This window comes from Cornus florida, unplaced genomic scaffold, assembly GCF_030987335.1.
Source record: "Cornus florida cultivar Cherokee Brave unplaced genomic scaffold, ASM3098733v1 CherokeeBrave_3.0.0_Hap2_Chr06, whole genome shotgun sequence".
NCBI lineage: Eukaryota > Viridiplantae > Streptophyta > Magnoliopsida > Cornales > Cornaceae > Cornus > Cornus florida.
This window is the reverse complement of record NW_026775576.1, coordinates 52,119,241-52,141,618: the sequence shown is the minus strand read 5'-3', so window position 1 is coordinate 52,141,618 and position 22,378 is coordinate 52,119,241. Positions and strand designations below refer to the sequence as shown.

General features: G+C 33.5%; 1 protein-coding gene across 1 annotated transcript in view; it reads left to right on the top strand.

Moving 5' to 3' along the window:
- Positions 1-21,875, top strand: part of LOC132314098 (thaumatin-like protein 1b) — a 32,398-nt gene extending 10,523 nt beyond the window's left edge. Inside the window, exon 2 of the mRNA XM_059813005.1 lies at positions 21,001-21,875. Coding sequence (XP_059668988.1) covers positions 21,001-21,686 — 686 coding nt within the window. The 3' untranslated portion in view covers positions 21,687-21,875. The remainder of the gene's footprint in view (positions 1-21,000) is intronic.
- Positions 21,876-22,378: the final 503 nt, after the last annotated feature.

The window sequence follows — 22,378 nt, the reverse complement described above, 5'->3', positions numbered from 1 at the left end:
GTATCCACCTTGTTTGATTTCGCATTTCAATTCCAAGTTGATAACTAGATGATATTGTAACTTGTTGTTCCACATTTGATTTTCCATCTTAAGTTTCAAGATGTTAATTTTAGGAATTCGTGCTTTATGCATTGTATTAGAAGTTCCAATGTTGGTTAAATTGCATCGATATCGTGATTTGTGTTCTTATGTTCAAATGTAGCTTAGGAATAATCTTATAGACTCATTTGGAACATAGATGCTAGGTGGCATGAACCATCTTAGTTGATTCGTATTTTAGATTTCAAGTTGATGGATTTGAGAATCTATGTCTTGTTGCCTTGTATAGCATGCTACTATGTTGTTTGAATTGCATGGACGGTGTGAATTATGCTAGAAATGATCTAGGGTAGCTTAGGATGCTCTCTAAGTCTCACCCTTAATATAGACGTTAGGTGGTATGAGCCCTTTAACATGTTTTACCTTAAGGTGATAAAATTATAAAAAGTTAGGTCGATGCATGCTCATCTCCTACGAGTAGCTTTATGTTACTCACCCACGTAGTGGGCACATTTTTCAGGTACAGGCATCAGGGTTAAGTTTCTTATCATGCTTGGATGATTTGTGGACTTGAAGACTTCCATTCTTGTGAAGGTGGGCTTGAAAAGCCATTTGTAGCCCTTTTATGTCAAAATGTGTATATCTGATTCCAGATATGTAATGTGTACATGAGCACACTCTTTACAATGTATTCGACATGTATAAGATGAGGCCGGAGGCCAATGACATGTATTTTGTATCCTATGAAATTTTTAACTTCATGAGATTTCATGAAAAAATTGAAAAATGTCAAGTTTTGTTTCACCATGTTTGCATTGGGTGTGGGAATTCCATTTTGATTCTTCCTTAGGATCTCATTGGTCATGTATGAAGTGTGGCCAAGGGCCAAACGGTCATTTGTAAATTTTGGTTTTCAAAATCTCCATTTCAAGTTCATTTTTGCCTTTTTGGCCGTCGGGGGGTCGGATTCTGACTCGGCCATTTCTGGGAGCCGCGGACCATTCCCGCATCCTCAAAATATCTATTTACGTTTGCGTGCATGATTGTTTTCATGAAACACCCTTTCGTTTGCGTTTTGAGCCTCCTACGGATTCATTTCACCTTTTTGTTGAAAAATCTTGCTTAAGGGCATTTTGGGTATTTCCTTTGGGAATTAAATTTGATTCTTGACTTCGTCACATAGAAAATGTGATTTTAGGGGGAGTTTCTTCTGTGTTTTTCTGAAAAATGTCATCTAGATCCCGAAAACTTCGTCGCAAGTTCATTTTGCTGCTAAAAACACTGTTCCTGCAATTTTTAAGGTTCCAGACCACCCCTCTGCCTCATTTGGCGGGCCCCCGTAGTGTTTTGGTGGGTGCCCGTGAGAATTTTCCATGTTTGGCTGGCCCCCGCGGGTCTTTGGCGGGCGCCCGCGAACACTGTTCCTATTCCAGACATTTTTTTTCAACGGGTCATATCTCACTCGTTTTAACTCCGAATTAGTCCATTCTTGAGTCTAAATTGACCGTGTCGAAATGAGATTTCCAATGGTACCAACTAAAGCTTAAGATTCCTCTTGTAGCTCAAGATATTCAAGTTTTAGTAAGGTAGTGTTATAATTTGGTTCAAACCGGGATAAGGTTTCCCTTCCTTCGACTTCAGAACTTGATATCTTTTCCGTCAGACTCCGAATCAGGTGATTCTTGAGTCTAACTTCATTAATTTTTCATTTTCTTTCCAGTGGCACCATTTTTAGTTTCAGAACTTTCTCCTAGCTCAAGATATCCTTGTTTTAGTGAGAGGGTGTAGGATTTGGTTTGAACCGAGATAGGGTTCATCTGGGATTTCACTTCCTTTAGCCTTGGTACTTTATGTGAAGTTACCAAAGGATGTTTTAGGATGTTTTAGATCTAATTTGACTTGTTGAAAATTAAATTCCTTCCTCTTAGGGTAAAATAACCATTTTACCCCTAGCTCTTCTCTTGTAGGGTTTTGATGCCCTTCTTATCATTTTGTTTCCATTGAGTCTCGAAACTTTTTGAGAGTCCATTCTTGTGCCCTAGGGATGACGTACATCTCTAAGGACTTGTCTTTGTCTTGCTTCCGCACTTTATTCATTTGAATTCCATGACTTTATAGGGAGTCATCGTGGTGCCTAGGGATGGCGTACATCTCTTAAGGCCATTTTGCTTCTTTTGCTTCGGCATCTTGGATCTGGTTCGGGTCATCACAGGACACACTGGGTTGAAAAATTCAGGGTCGTCACATTTTAGGTCTCATTTTAACTTTCTTAAAAGTATGAACTATAATCTTTGTTAGACACCCCCACACTTATAAGAATTTATAAGAATATTTTCAACCTTTCAATAATTCATACGGTGTCACATTAGTTTTCTTTTGAGGATATTTTATTGAGAACATAATTTGCAAGAAGCAAAGCTTTCTTCCATAAATTCTGAGTTAAACCAGAACTTATCAACATAGCATTCATCATTTCTTTTAAAGTACGATTTTTGCGTTTAGCTTCTGTTGAGGTGTATATGAGCGGTAGTTTGATGAATGATACTATGTTCTGAAAAACTATCAACGAATGGTGTTTCATATACACTACCTCCATAATTTCTTAATACCTTGATTTTTTTGTCAAATTGATTATTAACCTCATTTATGTAATATTTAAACATTTCTAAAGTTTCATCTTTGCTTTATAGGAAATATACACAACAGTATCTCGTAAAATCATTGATAAAAATAACGAAATACCTTTTGCTACCTCTAGTTGGCACATGTTTAAGGTAATATAATATACTACATAATATCATATTACAAAATTAAAATAATTCAACCAATATTGAATTATATAAATAATTCAATAATCTACTTATATAACATGCTTCAATTTCATATAATATTGAACACATCAATATTTAGCATATTATCATGTAGTAATGATTATAACATTATTTTTTAATATCTCAATTATTAGTATAATCTCTACTTTTTTTTTTCCACTAATTGGGACTCACACACACTCCCTCAACTAAGGTTCAAATCCTTGACCTCTCTTTGGGAAGTAGGAGCCTTGTACCGCTAGGCCACAGACTTGTTGGTGTATAATCTCTACTTGTTTCTACCTCAACTAAAAGCATAAAATAAAACAAATCAGGAAATAAATTTTCTTAAGATTGTTGTAAAATATATGATGGGTATTTATAGAGCACATGGTGTCTATTGGGATCAGGTATGTCAGTTCACCAACCATTGCACCTATTTAATTTAATAACTAAATTTCATTCATTAGGTTATTCAGCCATTAGATGCAATGTTTCAATTGTTACACCTCTTCACAAACGTTGCTTGTACATCGACAACCATCGTAGTTATTGCTTATACATCGACAACCATCGTAACTATTGCTTATACATCGACAACCATGGCAACGTGTATCGAACATGTTTTTTATGAAAAGATACATTAAAAAATCGGTCAATAACATAGCCTAAATTGTGTATACAAAACATTGCATGGAACAACATGCAAACATTCACACCATATATTCACGTTGCAATGTGATATACATAAGCCATATTTATAGATGACAAGCCCCGTCCTATGTGTTTAGAAAATGGACTTTTTAATGCGAGAGGTCGTTTCACAAGGTCAAAATATGATTGTGGTTTAAGAAGCCCTTCTAGTCAAATTTACATTTATAAAAACTACAACTACAACTAATGAAGTATAGCGAGTAGGGATCGTCCATAGAGATTATACGTGTTGGAATTTAACTTTGACTCTAATGTATCAATTGATTGCAAACGAGAGAGATTGGTTGATTAAACTAAGATGCAAGGAAATTAAAATAAACTAAGTTGAGTTAGGGATTTGAGAGATATGAAGAGAGGTCTTAGGGTGTTGGAATCACCACTAAGCTTATGTAATTAACCACTTGCTTTCCATTAATGGAGAATACATTGTTGTGAACAAAATGCGACTACCAATTGCAATATTAAGTATGGACCATCAAATTAAAGAATGAATTGTCTACCTAACCGACAAATAAACTAAGTATAGTACAACCTATTAATTCTAAGCATGACCCATCAAATTAATTTACAAACCCATTTAATAAAAACCCATGCTTAGCCACCACTAAATCCTGGATTAATCACACATAGACATGCAACCAACATAAAGAATCTAGTGTAGAGATCAATTCCCCAAATAATCACACATAATACAACATGTAATTAAAATAGAGAATCATAAGGAAGAATTAAATCAACAATCACAAGAATAAGCACTAATCACAACAATATGTATATAAATCCCCAAAAATAGAAATATAAGGGTTTAGATTACATAAGACCTAGGGCTCATCCAAGCCCTAAGTGTAGATCTAGCCAATCATAGAGGAGGTGGATGTGGTCATGAAACCCTCAAGGGCAAGCTCCAAACATGGCTCTATCTTCTTCTTCTTCTTCTTCTTCTTTGAAGCTCTAGAGAAAGAGAGTATGTGGATCTAGAGAAGGGTTCTTGAGATGTGCCTCCACTTCACTCTTCTCTTCTAACCCTAATCTCTAACTTTCTAGATAGAGAAAGCTATAACAATATAGCAATTATAATGTAAAATATGGATCTCTCTATAAAAATGGTTGAATCCCTCTTATATACAAGGCTTTGAGAGCCCAAAATGTGAGAACTCGGCCCTAGAATCTTCCCTTACAACCTCTGCCCGAGTTAGTTCGAAATGAGATTCAGATCTGCTTTTTAATAACTTTCGCGACTAGTTCGATCGATCAGAGAAAAGTTCAATCAATCAGAGTTCGATGGATCTCACTTTTCTTCGATTGATCTCTGATCGATATCACTTGATAACTTTTCAGCATCAGCCTCTTTTTGCTCCAGATCAGCCTCCTTTCGCTCCAGATTCTCACCAACACTTAGTTTGACTCCAAAAAGGCCTTAAGAAACCATTTTTAGCCCCTTTTAACATTATTGACCTGAAATAGACAAAAACACAAATAAATACTAAAACGGATAAATAAAAATATATAAATGGACTAAAATATCCTCGCTTAAGGGGTTTAAATGCGCAATTTTCAGCGCTCATCAATAGACAAGTTTCATTCACACGTAGAAATACTAGTTTTCACAGCTAGTTTCCAACAAACACACACACACATATAACCGTGGCGGCAACCACCAAGACGAAGAAGAAGATATATATATATATATATATAATTTTTTATTTTTTTTATTTTAACTTTTAGTGAGAGCTACCCTTTTTAATCATTTCACAATATATTAAGTTTTTATATATTTTATAAAATGTTTTGCTATAGACATTTTAGTCCAATTTTATCATAAATATGTAAGTAAGACCTATTTGCACAAATATCATAGTTTAGGGGTATTTTTTGCAGATGAAGGTGCAATATGTACTGTATGCATATTATAGGAGTGTTTTTTGCATTTGACTCATATATATATATTTATGGTTCTTGATTCATTAGGTTCTTTCCTGTGTGACTTTGTCGTTACCTCGTAACTCTTGTTTTGTTGTATATTTGGCCAAACTTTAGAGTTCTAGCAGTACCTCATTAATTGACAATGTACAAAACACTGTACAATTAAGAATTCTCATATGCCTATTCTACAAAAAAAAAAAAATATATATATATATATATATATATATATATATATATGAAGAAGAAGAAGAAAAAGATGACCATTCACACGTCCATGTAAAAAACACTGCATATCACAACAAAGTCACAATAGTTTAAGAAATTGAGGATATCTTATTTCTTAATCAAAATTTAAATCTACTACACTACCGAGAAATTATTAAATAGTCACGTACATACACATCTTATTTTAGAGTATATTAGGAGAAATTATTAGATAGTCTCAAACACTTCTTAGAGGGAGTTTGTATTTATCATAATTTTTCTTTTTTCTTTTTTGTACTTTGTATATAACTTTGACTTAAAAATAATAATTTCTTATTTTTATATATTTTTGAATTAAGTTAAATGATAACTTATTTTAAGAATAAAAACTAATTTGTTTCAGAAAAATGGACAATTGTATCCAATAAAAAATTAAAATATATTATAAATAAGATTGTTTGTTACAAAGTTCAAATACACGTATCCCAAATACAAATAAAGATAACGTGTTTGTTACATAAATTTAAATACTATTTGTAAGTCTCTCTTCACATTTACAAAAGAGTTCGTTCCAATCATTCTGTTTTGGTGGTTTTAGGGAACATCAGAGGAAGGGATAAGTGAAATAAGGATGTGAACGGGAGTTGGGAGATAGTAGAATACTTTTGAAGCCTTGAACAGGGGTATTTTTGACATTTTATTTTTCTCACAATAACAGTGAAGCGCCAATATCACGTCCCAATTAAAAATAAAAATGTAGAGATAAGCTTGTGATATAAATTAAAAAAAGGTAGAAAAATTCTAAGTCTGAATTGTGCTGGAATATCTTCCGCAAATCAAGCTAATTAAACTTTGACTCTAATGTATCAATTGATTGCAAAAGAGAGAGATTGGTTGATTGAACTAAGATGCAAGGAAATTAAAATGCAACTAAAATAAACTAAGTTGAGTTAGGGATTTAAGAGATATGAAGAGAGGTCTTAGGGTGTTGGAATCACCACTAAGCTCATGTAATTAACCACTTGCTTTTCATTAATGGAGAATACATTATTGTGAACAAAATACGACTACCAATTGCAATATTAAGTATGGACCATCAAATTAAAGAATGAATTGTCTACCTAACCGACAAATAAACTAAGTGTAGCACAACCTATTAATTTGAAGTATGACCCATCAAATTAATTTACAAACCCATTTAATAAAAACCTATGCTTAGCCACCACTAAATCATTATTTAATCACACATAGACATGCAACCAATATATAGAATCTAGTGTAGAGATCAATTCACCAAATAATCACACATAAGACAACATGTAATTAAAATAGAGAATCATAAGGAATAATTAAATCAACAATCACAAGACTAAGCACTAATCACAACAATATATATATATATATATATATATATATATATATATATATATATATATCCCTAAAAATAGAAATACAAGGGTTTAGATTACACAAGACTTAGGGCCCATCCAAGCCCTAAGTGTAGATCTAGCCAATCATGGAGGAGGTGGATATAGTCACGAGACCCTCAAAGGCAAGCTCCAAACATGGCTCCATCTTCTTCTTCTTCTTTGAAGCTCTAGAGAGAGTGAGTATGTGGATCTAGAGATGGGTTCTTGAGATGTGCCTCCACTTCCCTCTTATCTTCTAACCCTAATCTCTAACTTTCTAGATAGAGAAAGCTACAACAATATAGAAATTACAATGTAAAATATGGATCTCTCTACAAAAATGGTTGAATCCCTCTTATATACAAGGCTTTGAGAGCCCAAAAATGTGAGAACTCAGCCCTAGAATCTTCCCTTACAAGCTCTGCCCGAGTTGGTTCAAAATGAGATTCAGATCTGCTTTTTAATAACTTTCGCGAACAGTTCGATCAATCAGAGAAAAGTTCAATCGATTAGAGTTTGATCGATTTCACTTTTCTTCGATCGATCTTTGATCGATCTCACTTGGCAACTTTTCAGCAACAGCCTCTTTTTGCTCCAGATCAGCCTTCTTTTGCTCCAGATTCTCACCAACACATAGTTTGACTCCAAAAAGGCCTTAAGAAACCATTTTTAGCCCGTTTTAACATATTGACCTGAAATAGACAAAAACACAAATAAGTACTAAAACGGGTAAATAAAGATAGATGAATGGATTAAAATACCCTCGCTTAAGGGGTTTAAATGTGCACTTTTCAGCACTCATCACACCCCCAAACTTAAATATTGCTAGTCCCTAGCAATGAACTGCGAATTAAATGAATGAAATGAATAACTAAACAACTATGAACTAGAAAGTAATAAATGGATAACGCCACTTTCCTAGGGAACACTATTGCATTTAGCGTATGCAACAAGCCTTTTAAACCCCTAGGTTACCCCTAGTGGACGAATGAAGTCTCGTAAGAGTTTCCAGAAATGATACCCACAAACGTTAAGCTCATTCTCACAAAAGAGGCACCAATATTGCAAACAAGTATTGAGAGAAAATTACCTCAAGTATGCAAATTTTCAACCATTTTCAAGCAATCTCTCAAAATTTCAACATCAAGCAAGCAAGTATGGTCCTCCACACATCAAGAAAATGATCATACAAATCAAAACTACACTAGAATCCTTTTTGAGTGAACCGGCATCAAATATGTTGCTATCTAAGCCAACTAAAGAAATGATTACATCCTTACCCTCAAACTAACACACAAATCTAGTCCCGATCATCAAAACAAAGAGTGGACCTTTTATTAAAGTTTTATTGTTCTAGGTGCGCTTATTCTTTTCACTAGACTTTTTTTTTTTTTTGGTACTACCCTAAGGATCAAAGATGGAAGCATGGTGCAATGTGTTGATCTATTAAGCTTTCTAGCGATCCATGAGGTCGAGCATGAGGTCAATGACTCCCAAACCAGACGGCTTTAGGGCATTAGGCGTTTAAACACCCCCACCTTTCGGCGCAAGAAGTTCAGTGCTTGATGAGGCTAGAATCTCAGCTATTTAGTGAAAAGGGGTTGTTATCCACCTTTATAAAGAATGAAAGCTTTCAATGCACTACTAGCCCAGTTGGGATATAACCAATTCATTAATCAACAAAGCATGTACCCCACAAATGAATGCTAGTGTGCACCTGTGCTAGTGTAGAATCCTAGAGTGAATCTCAAAACAATCACAAAATCAAAATGATGTGGACCACAAGTGCAAGCAAGATATTAATCTTTCAAAAAAATTACCCCTAAATGGCATCCATAAAGCATAAAAAGAGTATTGGACTCTTAAGTCAAGCAATTTTTAAATTCTAAGCAATATAGTCCTCAAAAGATCAAAATCATCACAAACATCAATCTCAAATCTCAATCATGCATTTAAAACTCAACTTTAACTAGAATGCAACAAAGACACCTTACCCCCAAACTTAAACCGCACATTGTCCTCAATGTGCAATAAGAACAATGGAAAAGTTGGAAAGAGTATACCGTGGTGGCGAAAGCATGAAACCCGGCAATGATCCAATATGAAAAGAGTCTCCCCCAAACTTGGAATCAACAACCTATTTGAATAACCACACTAGCAAACTCACATCAAATATCAAATGCGATAAAGATAACCAAATCATACATTCTATGACAATATAGCACAATATAAAAGAGACATATGAGATCAAACCCTAGCTAAAGCATGAAAGTATCATCACTACACATAAGGGCACAACGGTGAAATTTTTTTATATTTTTCTTTTTATGAAAGCAAGTATATACAAAATGCAAGAAAATCAAAAAATAAAATGCATGAACAAAATACAAAAAGAAGAATAAAGAAAGTAAAATGCAATGAAAGAATATGTATAATGCAAGAAATGAAAAACAAAAACTGAGAAATGATGTAAGAACAAAATAATAAAAAATAAAACTATCTCTTTTTATTTTTTATTTTTTTGAAACACGCAAAGAAAAACGAAAAATGCAAGTAATATACAAAATGGGTGCTAAGTTTAACGTCTTAGCAAGACGAAATGCAATTTTGAAAGATTGTTTTTGGTGCTTTTGGTGTTTTATTCATTTATTTATTTATTTGTTTGTTTTAGGAAAAAAGAATAATTATGTACACAAACAAAAATAAAAAAGCAAGTAAATAACAATACAAGAAGTAAAAATGCAAGTAAATAGATAATGTAAAGAAAGATTTTTTTTTTTTTTTTCCATAAGAGAAAAGTAACTAAGTAAAATAAGAAAAGTAAAAGAAAATGAAAAAATAAAATAAAATAAAAATAGAAAGAAGAAAAAGTCAAAAAGTCAAAGGGGTAAAGTTGTGATCGATCTAAGGATGATCGATCCAAGATGTGAAAACTTGCCAACAACTTCGAACGATACACAGAGATCTGAAATATGCAGAGATTCAAAAAATTTCTAAGTATAGAACTGAGATCGATCGAAAGGATAACTGGATTGATCGAGAAATAATTGGATCGATCTGGAGAAAGTTCACGCGATACACAGAGAGCTGATTTCTGCAAAAGAATTGATTGCAGAGAGGTTCGATCGATCGAATGGACACTTGTGATCAATCGAACCGGCACCAAATGCCTAATTTTGAGATAAAAGTGCAGAAAATCATATGCTAAGCCCTGATGATGGTAACAAGAATAGAGATTGAAAAATGAATGGAAGAATGTACACAAGAACGAAAAATAAAAAGAAATGAGGGAGGAAGAGAATTTTGAAACTCTACGAATACTAGTGTTTATATCTAACATGCAAGAATTCTTCAATGAAGCTTAATGGAACTATAATAACTCGAATTTTTAAGATTTTAATTTAAATTATTCTATGATTTTTAGTTGTTGGAATTGAGTATTTTAATTTTTAATGAAGGTTTAGGTACTTAGATATTAATGGGTTTTGATTTGATTTATTGCTCTTGTACATATATATATATATATATACACACACACACATTTAAATAGCAATATGATAGAACAAAAAGGTGGCAGTAAGGCAAACAAAATGAGGAAGGAAAAAAAAAATGAATTGTGATGAATGCATTAGTGGCGGGTCCCCTGAGTTTTAATTGATTTGCCTTTGTATACATATATCTGTACTGTGTGGTGAGAGGAGGTGCCGAAGTAGGAAGAGAAAGAGAGAGAGAAGATTGTTATGATTGTGGGCGGCTCCCATTTGGTGGCTTTTGTCCACTTTTCTTTGGGTCTCGAATTTTCTTCACGTGAGCTATTGTTTACTTGGGCTGGAATTGTGCACGTGGTGATGCTGAAGTGATGAGAAGATAAGGAAGAAAGTAAAAAGAGTACAAAGGGATAAGGTAATAATGTGGTGGGACTATTAAATAACATTTGGAGTGAGGTTTTTGGTTTTATCTGATGGAGAGGTGATGGGTGAGCAGTGGTAAGTCGGTAAAGGCCATTATAAATTTAGTATGTGTGTATGCGCATTGAGTGAGTTAACTAGACAAATATAGAGAGAGAGAAATAAAGATAGAGTGAGCCGAGAGAGAGAAATCAAAGAGAGTTTGTAGAGTGTGAGCCGAGATGGATATACAGTGAGAGGCTGAAAGTTGCAGATGAGGCCGGAGGTTTGAGGTTTTGACGATCCAGTGCGGAAATATATCTTTTATAGTGTAGGGTTCTCTATACCTTGAATGGCATGGGGTGGTTTTGTTTCAATGGTTTTGATTAAATGTTTTAATTAAATGCATATGTATTTTGTCTATACTCACATGTATATGTTTATTTTGTGAAGCTGTTTTATTAAACCTCCATGAAATTCTTATTATGGTTTTTACTTTTTGTCTCACCACCCTCCAGTTTTAGGTACCGAAAATGGACGGGGATCATAGATACGGGCTTAGGATGAAGAGTTGGCGTTGCGAGTTTTGTTTTTATTATTTAGAGAATTTTTTTGTATTTTTGGGGAATTTGACTTTGTATAAAAGAGGGTATTTTTTTATGGTCCTGGGTGTATTTTGTTGTATCTGATTTTGTATAAATTGAGAATTTTATTAAAAAATTCGGGGTCGTGACAAAATGGTATCAGAGTTGTACCCAGTCAGAAGTGTGAATATAGTGATGATGTAGACGGGTGTGAGTGGGCGAGTGTGTAATACTAGTGAGCTACCACTCGTAGCCGAGTGTGTGTGGGCGAATAGTGTTCACCGGCAGCTACTGGGATGGTTGGTTAGTGTGGTTGGGCAGGTAGCCCAGATTTGTTATTGTTTGTTTTTTTTGTGGATGGGTGGGTGACGCATCAATGAGCTACCACAACGGTTACGGAGTGTGTGGGTGGGTGACTAACACTGTCGGCTACCAGAACGTCTTACATATCACTGTATTTCACATCGCGTAGGTAGGGATTTGTGGTTTGGTTTTGGTGGTTATTAGTATTTTCAGGTATGCGATGACTGTTGGATCTGAATTTCGAGGACGAAATTCTTTTTAAGTGGTGGAAATTGTGATAACTCAAATTTTTAAGATTTTAATTTAAATTATTCTATGATTTTTAGTTATTGGAATTAAGTATTTTAATTTTTTTTTAAGGTTTAGGTACTTAGATATTAATGGGTTTTGATTTGATTTATTGCTTTTGTACATATATATGATATATATGTATATATATATATACACATTTACATAGCAATATGATAGAACGAAAAGGTGGCAGTAAGGCAAACAAAATGAGGAAGGAAAAAAAATTGAATTGTGATGAATGCATTAGTGGCGGGTCCCTGAGTTTTAATTGATTTGCCTTTGTATACATATATCTATACTGTGTGGTGAGAGGAGGTGCCAAAGTGGGAAGAGAGAGAGAGAGAGAAGATTGTTATGATTGTGGGCGGGTCCCATTTGGTGGCTTTTGTCCACTTTTCTTTAGGTCTCGAATTTTCTTCACGTTGGCTATTGTTTACTTGGGCTGGAATTGTGCACGTAGTGATGCTGAAGTGATGAGAAGATAAGGAAGAAAGTAAAAAGAGTACAAAAGGATAAGGTAATAATGTGGTGGGACTATTAAGTGACATTTGGGGTGAGGTTTTTGGTTTTGTCTGATGGAGAGGTGATGGGTGAGCAGTGGTAAGTCGGTGAAGGCCATTATAAATTTAGTGTGTGTGTATGCGCATTGATTGAGTTAACTAGAGAATATAGAGAGAGAAAAATAAAGATAGAGTGAGCCGAGAGAGAGAAATCAAAGAGAGTTTGCAGAGTGTGAGCCGAGATAGAGATACAGTGAAAGGCCGAGAGTTGCAAAAGAGGCCGGAGGTTTGAGGTTTTGACGATCCACTGCGGAAATATATCTTTTACAGTGTAGGGTTCTCTATACCTTGAATGGCATGGGGTGGTTTTGTTTAATGGTTTTGATTAAATGTTTTATTAAATGTTATAATCAAATGCATATGTATTTGGTGTTATACTTACCTGTATATATTTATTTTGTGAAGCTGTTTTATTAAATCTCCATGAAATTCTTGTTATGGTTTTTCTTACCGGGACTTTTTGTCTCACCACCCTCCAGTTTCAGGTACCGAAAATGGACGGGGATCGTAGCTACGGGCTTAGGATGAAGAGTTGGCGTTGTGAGTTTTGTTTTTATTATTTGGAGAATTTTTTTGTATTTTTGAGGAATCTGACTGTGTATAAAAAAGGGTATTTTTTTATGATCCTGGGTTTATTTTGATGTATCTGATTTTGTATAAATTGAGAATTTTATTAAAAAATTTGGGGTCGTGACAGGAACATATCTAGACGTCGTAAAAAGTGAAAGATAAAAAGAAATGGGAGAGGAATAGAGTTGAAAACTCTACGAATGCTAGTATTTAACGTCTCTAGCAAGACGTTGGACCAACGCACTAATCAAAAGAATCAAAAACCGAATATGAAACATCCTTATTGATCCTCTTCTCACTTTTCTCATTTAATGTCCCACTTATAACAATGAAATCATCCTCCAAAAGAATGACTTGAAAAGAAATAAAAGAGATGATATTGTTCATTTCATCCACGGTCTTGAAAACAAAATCAATCATAGTTGGCCTTGCCTCATTTTTGTGCTCTTGAAGTGTATTCAAAAAATCACTTCCCTTGTGAATTGGCAAGTCAATGTCTTTCAAATACTCATTTGGAATATCAATAAACACTTTTTCTTCATCCATCTCCTCTTCCTCAAAAATCACCATCTCCTCACCTTACAAGTTAGCTAAGGAGTCCATTAGAGAGTTCATTTCATTTTTAGAGCTTTCAAGGTCAAAACCACAATTTTTATACATTTCAAAAAGGCATGTCTCAAAAATGTCTTTGGAGATAATAAAAGGAAGGTTCTCTTCAACAAGTTCCTCCTCTTCCTCTCCTACCTCTATAGTGGTCAATATCTCCTCACTCTCTAAAGTATCAACAGCCAAGATAAAATCATAATCAAAACAAGAAAAGTCCTCATTAATCATGTTATGCTCTATTGGATTAGCCACTAACTCACTTGTCACTTCCTCCTCTATACAAGATAGAGTGCTAGGCATTAGCTCACTTGCTACTTCTTCCTCACTCTCCTCATCCTCATCTATATACATTGAAGTTCTTATCATTTTTTTATTTGACTCTTCCTCTTCCTCTTGACGAGAAAGAGTACTTGCAATTTGCTCAACTTGAGCTTCTAACTTGGCTAACATTTGAGAATGAGAATTAATAAGTGGAGTTTGTAAAATATGCACATCAAGTAAAGCTAACACTTTTTCTTCAAATCCGAGTGAATAAGGTGATGGAAGTGGTTCTTCATAAAATAGTGGGGGACAGTAATAGTCACAAGGAGGATAATGAGAATAGTCAAGTCCATAACAAGATGATGCATGTTGAAATGAATTGGAATCAACCTCATAATGATCAAAAGATGGTTGAGAGACATAAGGTGAGGGGAAGTAATTTTCTCCCAAACTTGGATCAAACAATGGCTCCATCCACATTCAAAATCCAAATGCAACAAATAATGGCCTCCACACGGGCCGATGCTTAGACAAAAATCAAAGCAACGTAATTAGCCTCAACAAGGGCTATCACAAGCATGTAAAGAAGTGAAACAATTAAACTACGAGATTTTCAAGAAATGCCCACAAAGGTCCTTAAGCAACTTCAAATTCCAGTGCTAGCTTTAAACTCCAATGATTACTTTAGGATCCAATGTTTGCCTTCCTTGTAGTCAAGTACTTAATTGAACAAATAATATCAAGACTAAGAAAAGAATATACAATGGAAAATAAAATAAAAATAGAAGCAATCAAATGAACACTATTGTCTAGTTTAATTCCAACAAAACCGTTAATCCCCGGCAACAACGCCAAAATTTGACGAGCCCCTTCCTATGTGTTTAGAAAGTGGACTTTTTAATGCGAGAGGTCACTTCGCAAGGTCAAAATATGATTGTGGTTTAAGAAGTCTTTCTAGTCAAATTTTCATTTACAAAAACCACTACTACAACTAATGAAGTATAGCGAGTAGGGATACCACAGAGATTATACGTGTTGGAATTTAACTTTGACTCTAATGTATCAATTGATTGCAAAAGAGAGAGATTGGTTGATTAAACTAAGATGCAAGGAAATTAAAATGCAATTAAAATAAACTAAGTTGAGTTAGGGATTTAAGAGATATGAAGAGAGGTCTTAGGATGTTGGAATCACCACTAAGCTCATGTAATTAACCACTTGCTTTCCATTAATGAAGAATACATTGTTGTGAACAAAATACAACTACCAATTGCAATATTAAGTATGGACCATCAAATTAAAGAATGAATTGTCTACCTAACCAACAAATAAATTAAGTGTAGCACAACCTATTAATTTTAAGCATGACCCATCAAATTCATTTGCAAACCCATTTAATAAAAACCCATGCTTAGCCACCACTAAATCCTTAATTAATCACACATAGACATGCAACCAGCATAGAGAATCTAGTGTAGAGATCAATGCCTCAAATAATCACATATAAGACAACATGTAATTAAAATAGAGAATCATAAGGAAGAATTAAATCAACAATCACAAGACTAAGCACTAATCATAATAATATATATATAAATCCCCAAAAATAGAAATACAAGGGTTTAGATTACATAAGACTTAGGGCTCATCCAAGCCCTAAGTGTAGATCTAGCCAATCATGGAGAAGGTGGATGTGGTCATGAAACCCTCAAAGGCAAGCTCTAAATATGGCTCCATCTTCTTCTTCTTCTTCTTCTTCTTTGAAGCTCTAGAGAGAGAGAATATGTGGATCTAGAGATGGGTTCTTGAGATTTGCCTCCACTTCCCTCTTCTCTTCTAACCCTAATCTCTAACTTTCTAGATAGAGAAAGCTACAACAATATAGAAATTATAATGTAAAATGTGGATCTCTCTATAAAAATGGTTGAATCCCTCTTATATACAGGGCTTTGAGAGCCCAAAAATGTGAGAACTCGGCCCTAGAATCTTCCCTTACAACCTCTGCCCGAGTTGGTTCGAAATGAGATTCAGATCTGCTTTTTAATAACTTTCGTGAACAGTTCGATCGATCAGAGAAAAGTTCAATCAATCAGAGTTCGATCGATCTCACTTGATAACTTTTCAGCATCAGTCTCTTTTTGCTCCAGATCAGCCTCCTTTTGCTCCAGATTCTCACCAACACTTAGTTTGACTCCAAAAAGGCTTTAAGAAACCATTTTTAGCCCCTTTTAACATTATTGACCTGAAATAGACAAAAACACAAATAAATACTAAAACGGATAAATAAAGATAAATAAATGGACTAAAATACCCTCGCTTAAGGGGTTTAAATGCGCACTTTTCAGCGCTCATCAATAGACAAGTTTCATTCACACGTAGAAATACTAGTTTTCACCGCTAGTTTCCAACAAACACACACACACATATAACCGTGGCGGCAACCACCAAGACAAAGAAGAAGATATATATATATATAATTTTTTATTTTTTTTATTTTTACTTTTAGTGAGAGCTACCCTTTTTAATCATTTCACAATATATTAATTTTTTATATATTTTATAAAATGTGTTGCTATAGACATTTTAGTCCAATTTTATCATAAATATGTAAGTAAGACCTATTTGCACAAATGTCATAGTTTAGGGGTATTTTTTGCAGATGAGGGTGCAATATGTACTGTATGCATATTATAGGAGTGTTTTTTGCATTTGACTCATATATATATATTTATGGTTCTTGATTCATTAGTTGTTTTCCTGTGTGACTTTGTCGTTACCTCGTAACTCTTGTTTTGTTGTATATTTGGCCAAACTTTAGAGTTCTAGCAGTACCTCATTAATTGACAATGTACAAAACACTGTACAATTAAGAATTCTCATATGCCTATTCTACAAAAAAATAAATAAATAAATAAATAAAAAATTAAAAAATTAAAAATTAAAAATATATATATGAAGAAGAAGAAAAAGATGACCATTTACACGTCCGTGTAAAAAACACTGCATATCACAACAAAGTCACAATAGTTTAAGAAATTGAGGACATATTATTTCTTAATCAAAATTTAAATCTACTACACTACCGAGAAATTATTAAATAGTCACGTACATACACATCTTATTTTAGAGTATATTAAGAGAAATTATTAGATAGTCTCAAACACTTCTTAGAGGGAGTTTGTATTTATCATAATTTTTCTTTTTTTCTTTTTTGTACTTTGTATATAACTTTGACTTAAATAAAATAATTTCTTATTTTTATATATTTTTTAATTAAGTTAAATGATAACTTATTTTAAGAATAAAAACTAATTTGTTTTGGAAAAATGGACAATTGTAACCAATAAAAAATTAAAATATATTATAAATAAGATTGTTTGTTACAGAGTTCAAATACACGTATCCCAAATACAAATAAAGATAACGTGTTTGTTACATAAATTTAAATACTATTTGTAAGTCTCTCTTCACATTTACAAAAGAGTTCGTTCCAATCATTCTGTTTTGGTGGTTTTAGGGAACATCAGAGGAGGGGATAAGTGAAATAAGGATGTGAACGGGAGTTGGGAGATGGTAGAATACTTTTGAAGCTTTGAACAAGGTATTTTTGACATTTTATTTTTCTCACAATAACAGTGAAGCGCCAATATCACGTCCTAATTAAAAATAAAAATGTAGAGATAAGCTTGTGATATAAATTAAAAAAGGTATAAAAATTCTAAGTCTAAATAGGACTTTGTGCTGGAATATCTTCCGCAAATCAAGCTAATATGTTAAAATTTTTGATATTAATTTTGAGAAAATGAGGACCACGTACTAGGTTCATGCATGACCAAAATTTCAAATTGAACTCTTCCTAGCTAGATCACGGTCAAGTTTTCCAATTACATTAATAATCTTGTACAAAAAAATCAATGCCAAATTAAAATATCTACAAACAAACCCTATATATATAACACAATAACCCTATACTACTACTACACAAACAGAACTCACCATTACATTTTTTAAACAAAGTGATGAATGCTAGATTTTTTCTCGGCGCACTTGCCCTTGCCACCATTTTTGATTCCTGGGGTAAGTTTTGTTTTCTTATTTTTTAAGTTATTCTATATTTCCTCTTCAGATATTATATATATATATATATATATATATATATATATATATATCTGGTACGTGACTCACCTCATTCATTCACAACAATCCATGATTAAATCAGTAAGAACACACTTTATTTAAAAATTCACCAATCCAAAGGAAATTTATTACATCCTCAACTAATTAAAATTCCACCAACTAAATGAATCGTATTACAAAGTGTTTGCTAAGAAACAATAATAAAATCAATATGTGGAAATCTAGAAATGTCCATCTTCCATTGAGACTCCTTTGCAAACTAAATCCATGTGCACCTAAAAGTAATAAAGGGGTGGGCTCACAAGCTCAGCAAGAAATTGCTAAACACTATCATCGTTCAGCAAGCCAATCCTTACTTATAATCCGTATATATATATATATATATATATATATATATAAGTGACCATGAAGTATCTACTAATCATCGTCATTCTATAACATTAACTCAAACTGTGAACTTGAAACTCATCTATATATATATATATATATATAAGTGACCATGAAGTATCTACTAATCATCGTCATTCTATAACATTAACTCAAACTGTGAACTTGAAACTCATCTAGAATTTAAATTACTAAAATTTAACTTACCTCACATGAGCCCCTGGCTCCCCTCAACTAGTTGGCGTTCTAATGCCATTACCTCACATGAGCCCCTGGCTCCACTCCAAATAAATGGTGTGAATTGCATAGTTCCTAACTACCAAATACACACATGTGGCTGGGTTGTACGTCTACTAACCCAGATGGCCCATGACCACGTCCACATACTAAGGACACCTTTAGCCCAATGGCCATAACAAAAGAGTAATTCACTCCCGAAGACAGTCCCTGACTGCGCTCAACAAATTCATCATTGGGTAAGTCCCAGACTACCGCTCCAACTAGTTTAATCACTTTAATTAAACACTAAATACATTTAATTAATTCCTACTCATAATATCATGAGTTTTCAAACACCTTAATTAAATTAACTAAATAATAATAATTAACATAATTAATAAGTACTAATAGCCAGAACCTAACAGTAACTCAATTATATTCTTTCGTTACCACACCAACAACAAAGGTTCAGCCTTGTGCCCAACTAACTACTCATTAAAATAAAAACCCATTAGCAGGCCCTCAAACACTCCCAACCCTTAAATTCAACTACTCATATATATCATGTTGTGTGTAAAGAAAAATGCATAAATCCATGAATTCCCATAACCAACTCATGTAATCAAATGCACATAATAATACTATTCCACCCATACATATGTAGATATACACCATCTGCCATGTATAAAAATATCCCTAAAAATCCATTATATTATCTTTGTAATCATCAAATCATTTATTATAGGTTCAATCAATGCCTACACTTGATTGCTACACAAATGCCTCCAAATAGTACCATAATTATAGGCTTCATACAAAATTCATCCATATCCATTTAAAATATTTGCTAACTGAAGAACCACTTACTACCATATACACACTAACCAACATACTGATGCATTCCTCATTTTACCCCAGTCCTATACATGCTCATTGAGATATCATATAAGTAACCAATAATTAATAATAGTAGTGCTCCACAAAGGCGTGATTGAGTTAACAGTAATTACAATACCCAAGTTTTCTTCAGTATTCATTCACCCCAGTCCACCGATCCATTTTCATTATCTAAATTATCACCTACTTAAATCATGACTCATGGTGGATAACAATATATATAATATTTATGTACACAGATCTACATTCATTCTGCAACCTCTAATTAATCTAGAAACAAAGACCAACTACAAAATGGCAACAACAAGATCATCTATAGTGCAATCCTAAATAAGATTAATTTATCATTCCTTGCCTAAAATAACATATACTATATAATCAATATTAAATAACAGGTCATGCTACTGACATATACATGAAAATAAAAGCAAGAATTAACTTGCCTGAAATGTAATCACAAGTTGAGTTTTTCTTCACCAATCATTAACGTATAAAAATTCTCAGAAGAGTAGCGTAGTTCCCAAAAAACTAAATACAACCAAGTCTCGATATATACGTAGTGGTTGTGTTAATTAAGAACTCTTTTCAAATTTCAAATAAACTAAATAATAACTCTTCTACCTCATTTTAAATACAATCGCTTATCAAAATAATAATTAAAGATAATGCCTAAGTAATAATGTACGTCTGTCTATATATATATATATATATTATACTTATTTATGGGGTTTTACATTATCTCTCAACAATTACGTCGGATGAATTTTGGAAAGTTTAAAGTTAATTTGTATAAAAAAAAAAAAATTGATATTTCTTGTTATAGATTTCAACATGTGGACCAAAATTAATTTCATCCACATTTTATATGATAAACTCACACATTCACTCCTATACGAACTTGAACCCTTTAACCTTTTATTCTATATTATAAGAAAGAAAAAAATGTTCAATGATCCGTTATGAACTCAAATACAAGATGTGTGTGAATATTGATTTATATGTACACATATATATTTCAATATTTGGAATACAAGTTCGTGATGTTAATATTAAGGCAAAATATTTTTAATTATATTAAATATGTTAATTTAACCACTGTATTCTATTAAAAGAATCCATAAAAAGGCCTGAATGCAAATAAAAAAGTTAATAATTCCAATTAATGGTACTGTGAGAGATTTAACTATATATATTGTGTATTACAGGGGCTCACTTAGCCACGTTTACATTTACAAACAACTGTCTTTACACTATTTGGCCTGGAACCCTCACCGGCGGTGGCGGCGCTCAATTATCGTCAACGGGGTTCAAATTAGCATCTAAAGCCTCATCATCCCTTAACGTGCCGATCCCGTGGACTGGCCGGTTTTGGGCACGGACTTCTTGCTCCGCGGACGCTAGCGGAAAGTTCACCTGTCAGACTGCCAACTGTGCCTCCGATCAGGTAAGTTGCAATGGTGCCGGTGCAATCCCTCCGGCAACCCTAGTAGAATTAACCCTAGCAGCCAACAATGGACAAGATTTTTACGACATTAGCCTAGTAGATGGGTTCAACTTGCCGGTTTCCATCACCCCACAAGGTGGAACTAGCGACAGCAGCACCTCCTCATGCCCGGTCGACGTCAATGTGGATTGTCCGGCTGACCTTGTGGTGAAAAATTCAGATGGTGCCACAATTAGTTGCAAGAATACATGCGAGGCATTTAATCAGCCACAATATTGTTGCACTGGAGCTTATAACACACCAGAGACTTGTCCACCCACTAACTACTCTCAGTACTTTGAAGGGAAGTGTCCTTTGGCATATAGCTATGCCTATGATGACAAAAATAGCACTTTCACTTGCAATGGTGGACCTAACTATGCTATTACATTCTGTCCATGAGAAATAGGACAGACGAGAGATAAATTTTTGTTTAGTAGTAGCTAAAATAATTTAGATTTCTCTCTTGTAAGTTACTTGGTAATGTATTAATTTGTACTCGTGGTCACAGTACTTGACCTATGAATAATGTGTACAATAAATATAAAAATAAAATGAACATGTAGAAGAGATCTTCCCACTTACATTGAATCAGTGTGCAAATTAACCCTAGCATCCAATTGATTAGCAAGTATTGCGAGTTCTATTTGTGATCCTCTGCCCAATCGATCAGCAAGTATCCATGTTCTTATGCTCATTGTATAACCAATAGGTTCAAACTATAATCATTTTATTATTATTATTATTATTATTTTAAGGTAACAAGAATTTTATTGTGTGTGTTTGTTATCAATGATTAATTTAGCATGCAAATTTGTATGTTTAACTGAAAATTAATAGTGGAAAGTGAAAATGAAAGAAAATAAAGTGAATGAAAAAAATTTTGATCAGCATAATTTCTTTATGGTTTCAATAACATTGAAACTTCACCATAAAAGAAATTAAAAGGCATTATTCCAAGTTCATAATCATTTTTTTAAGAAATCCAAATTTTTCTAATTCATTTCTATTTCCATTTAACCTAAACGAGCATAAAGACCTCTATAAAATCTTACTACCTATGGTTAAAGATTGTAACCATAATAACTAAAAGA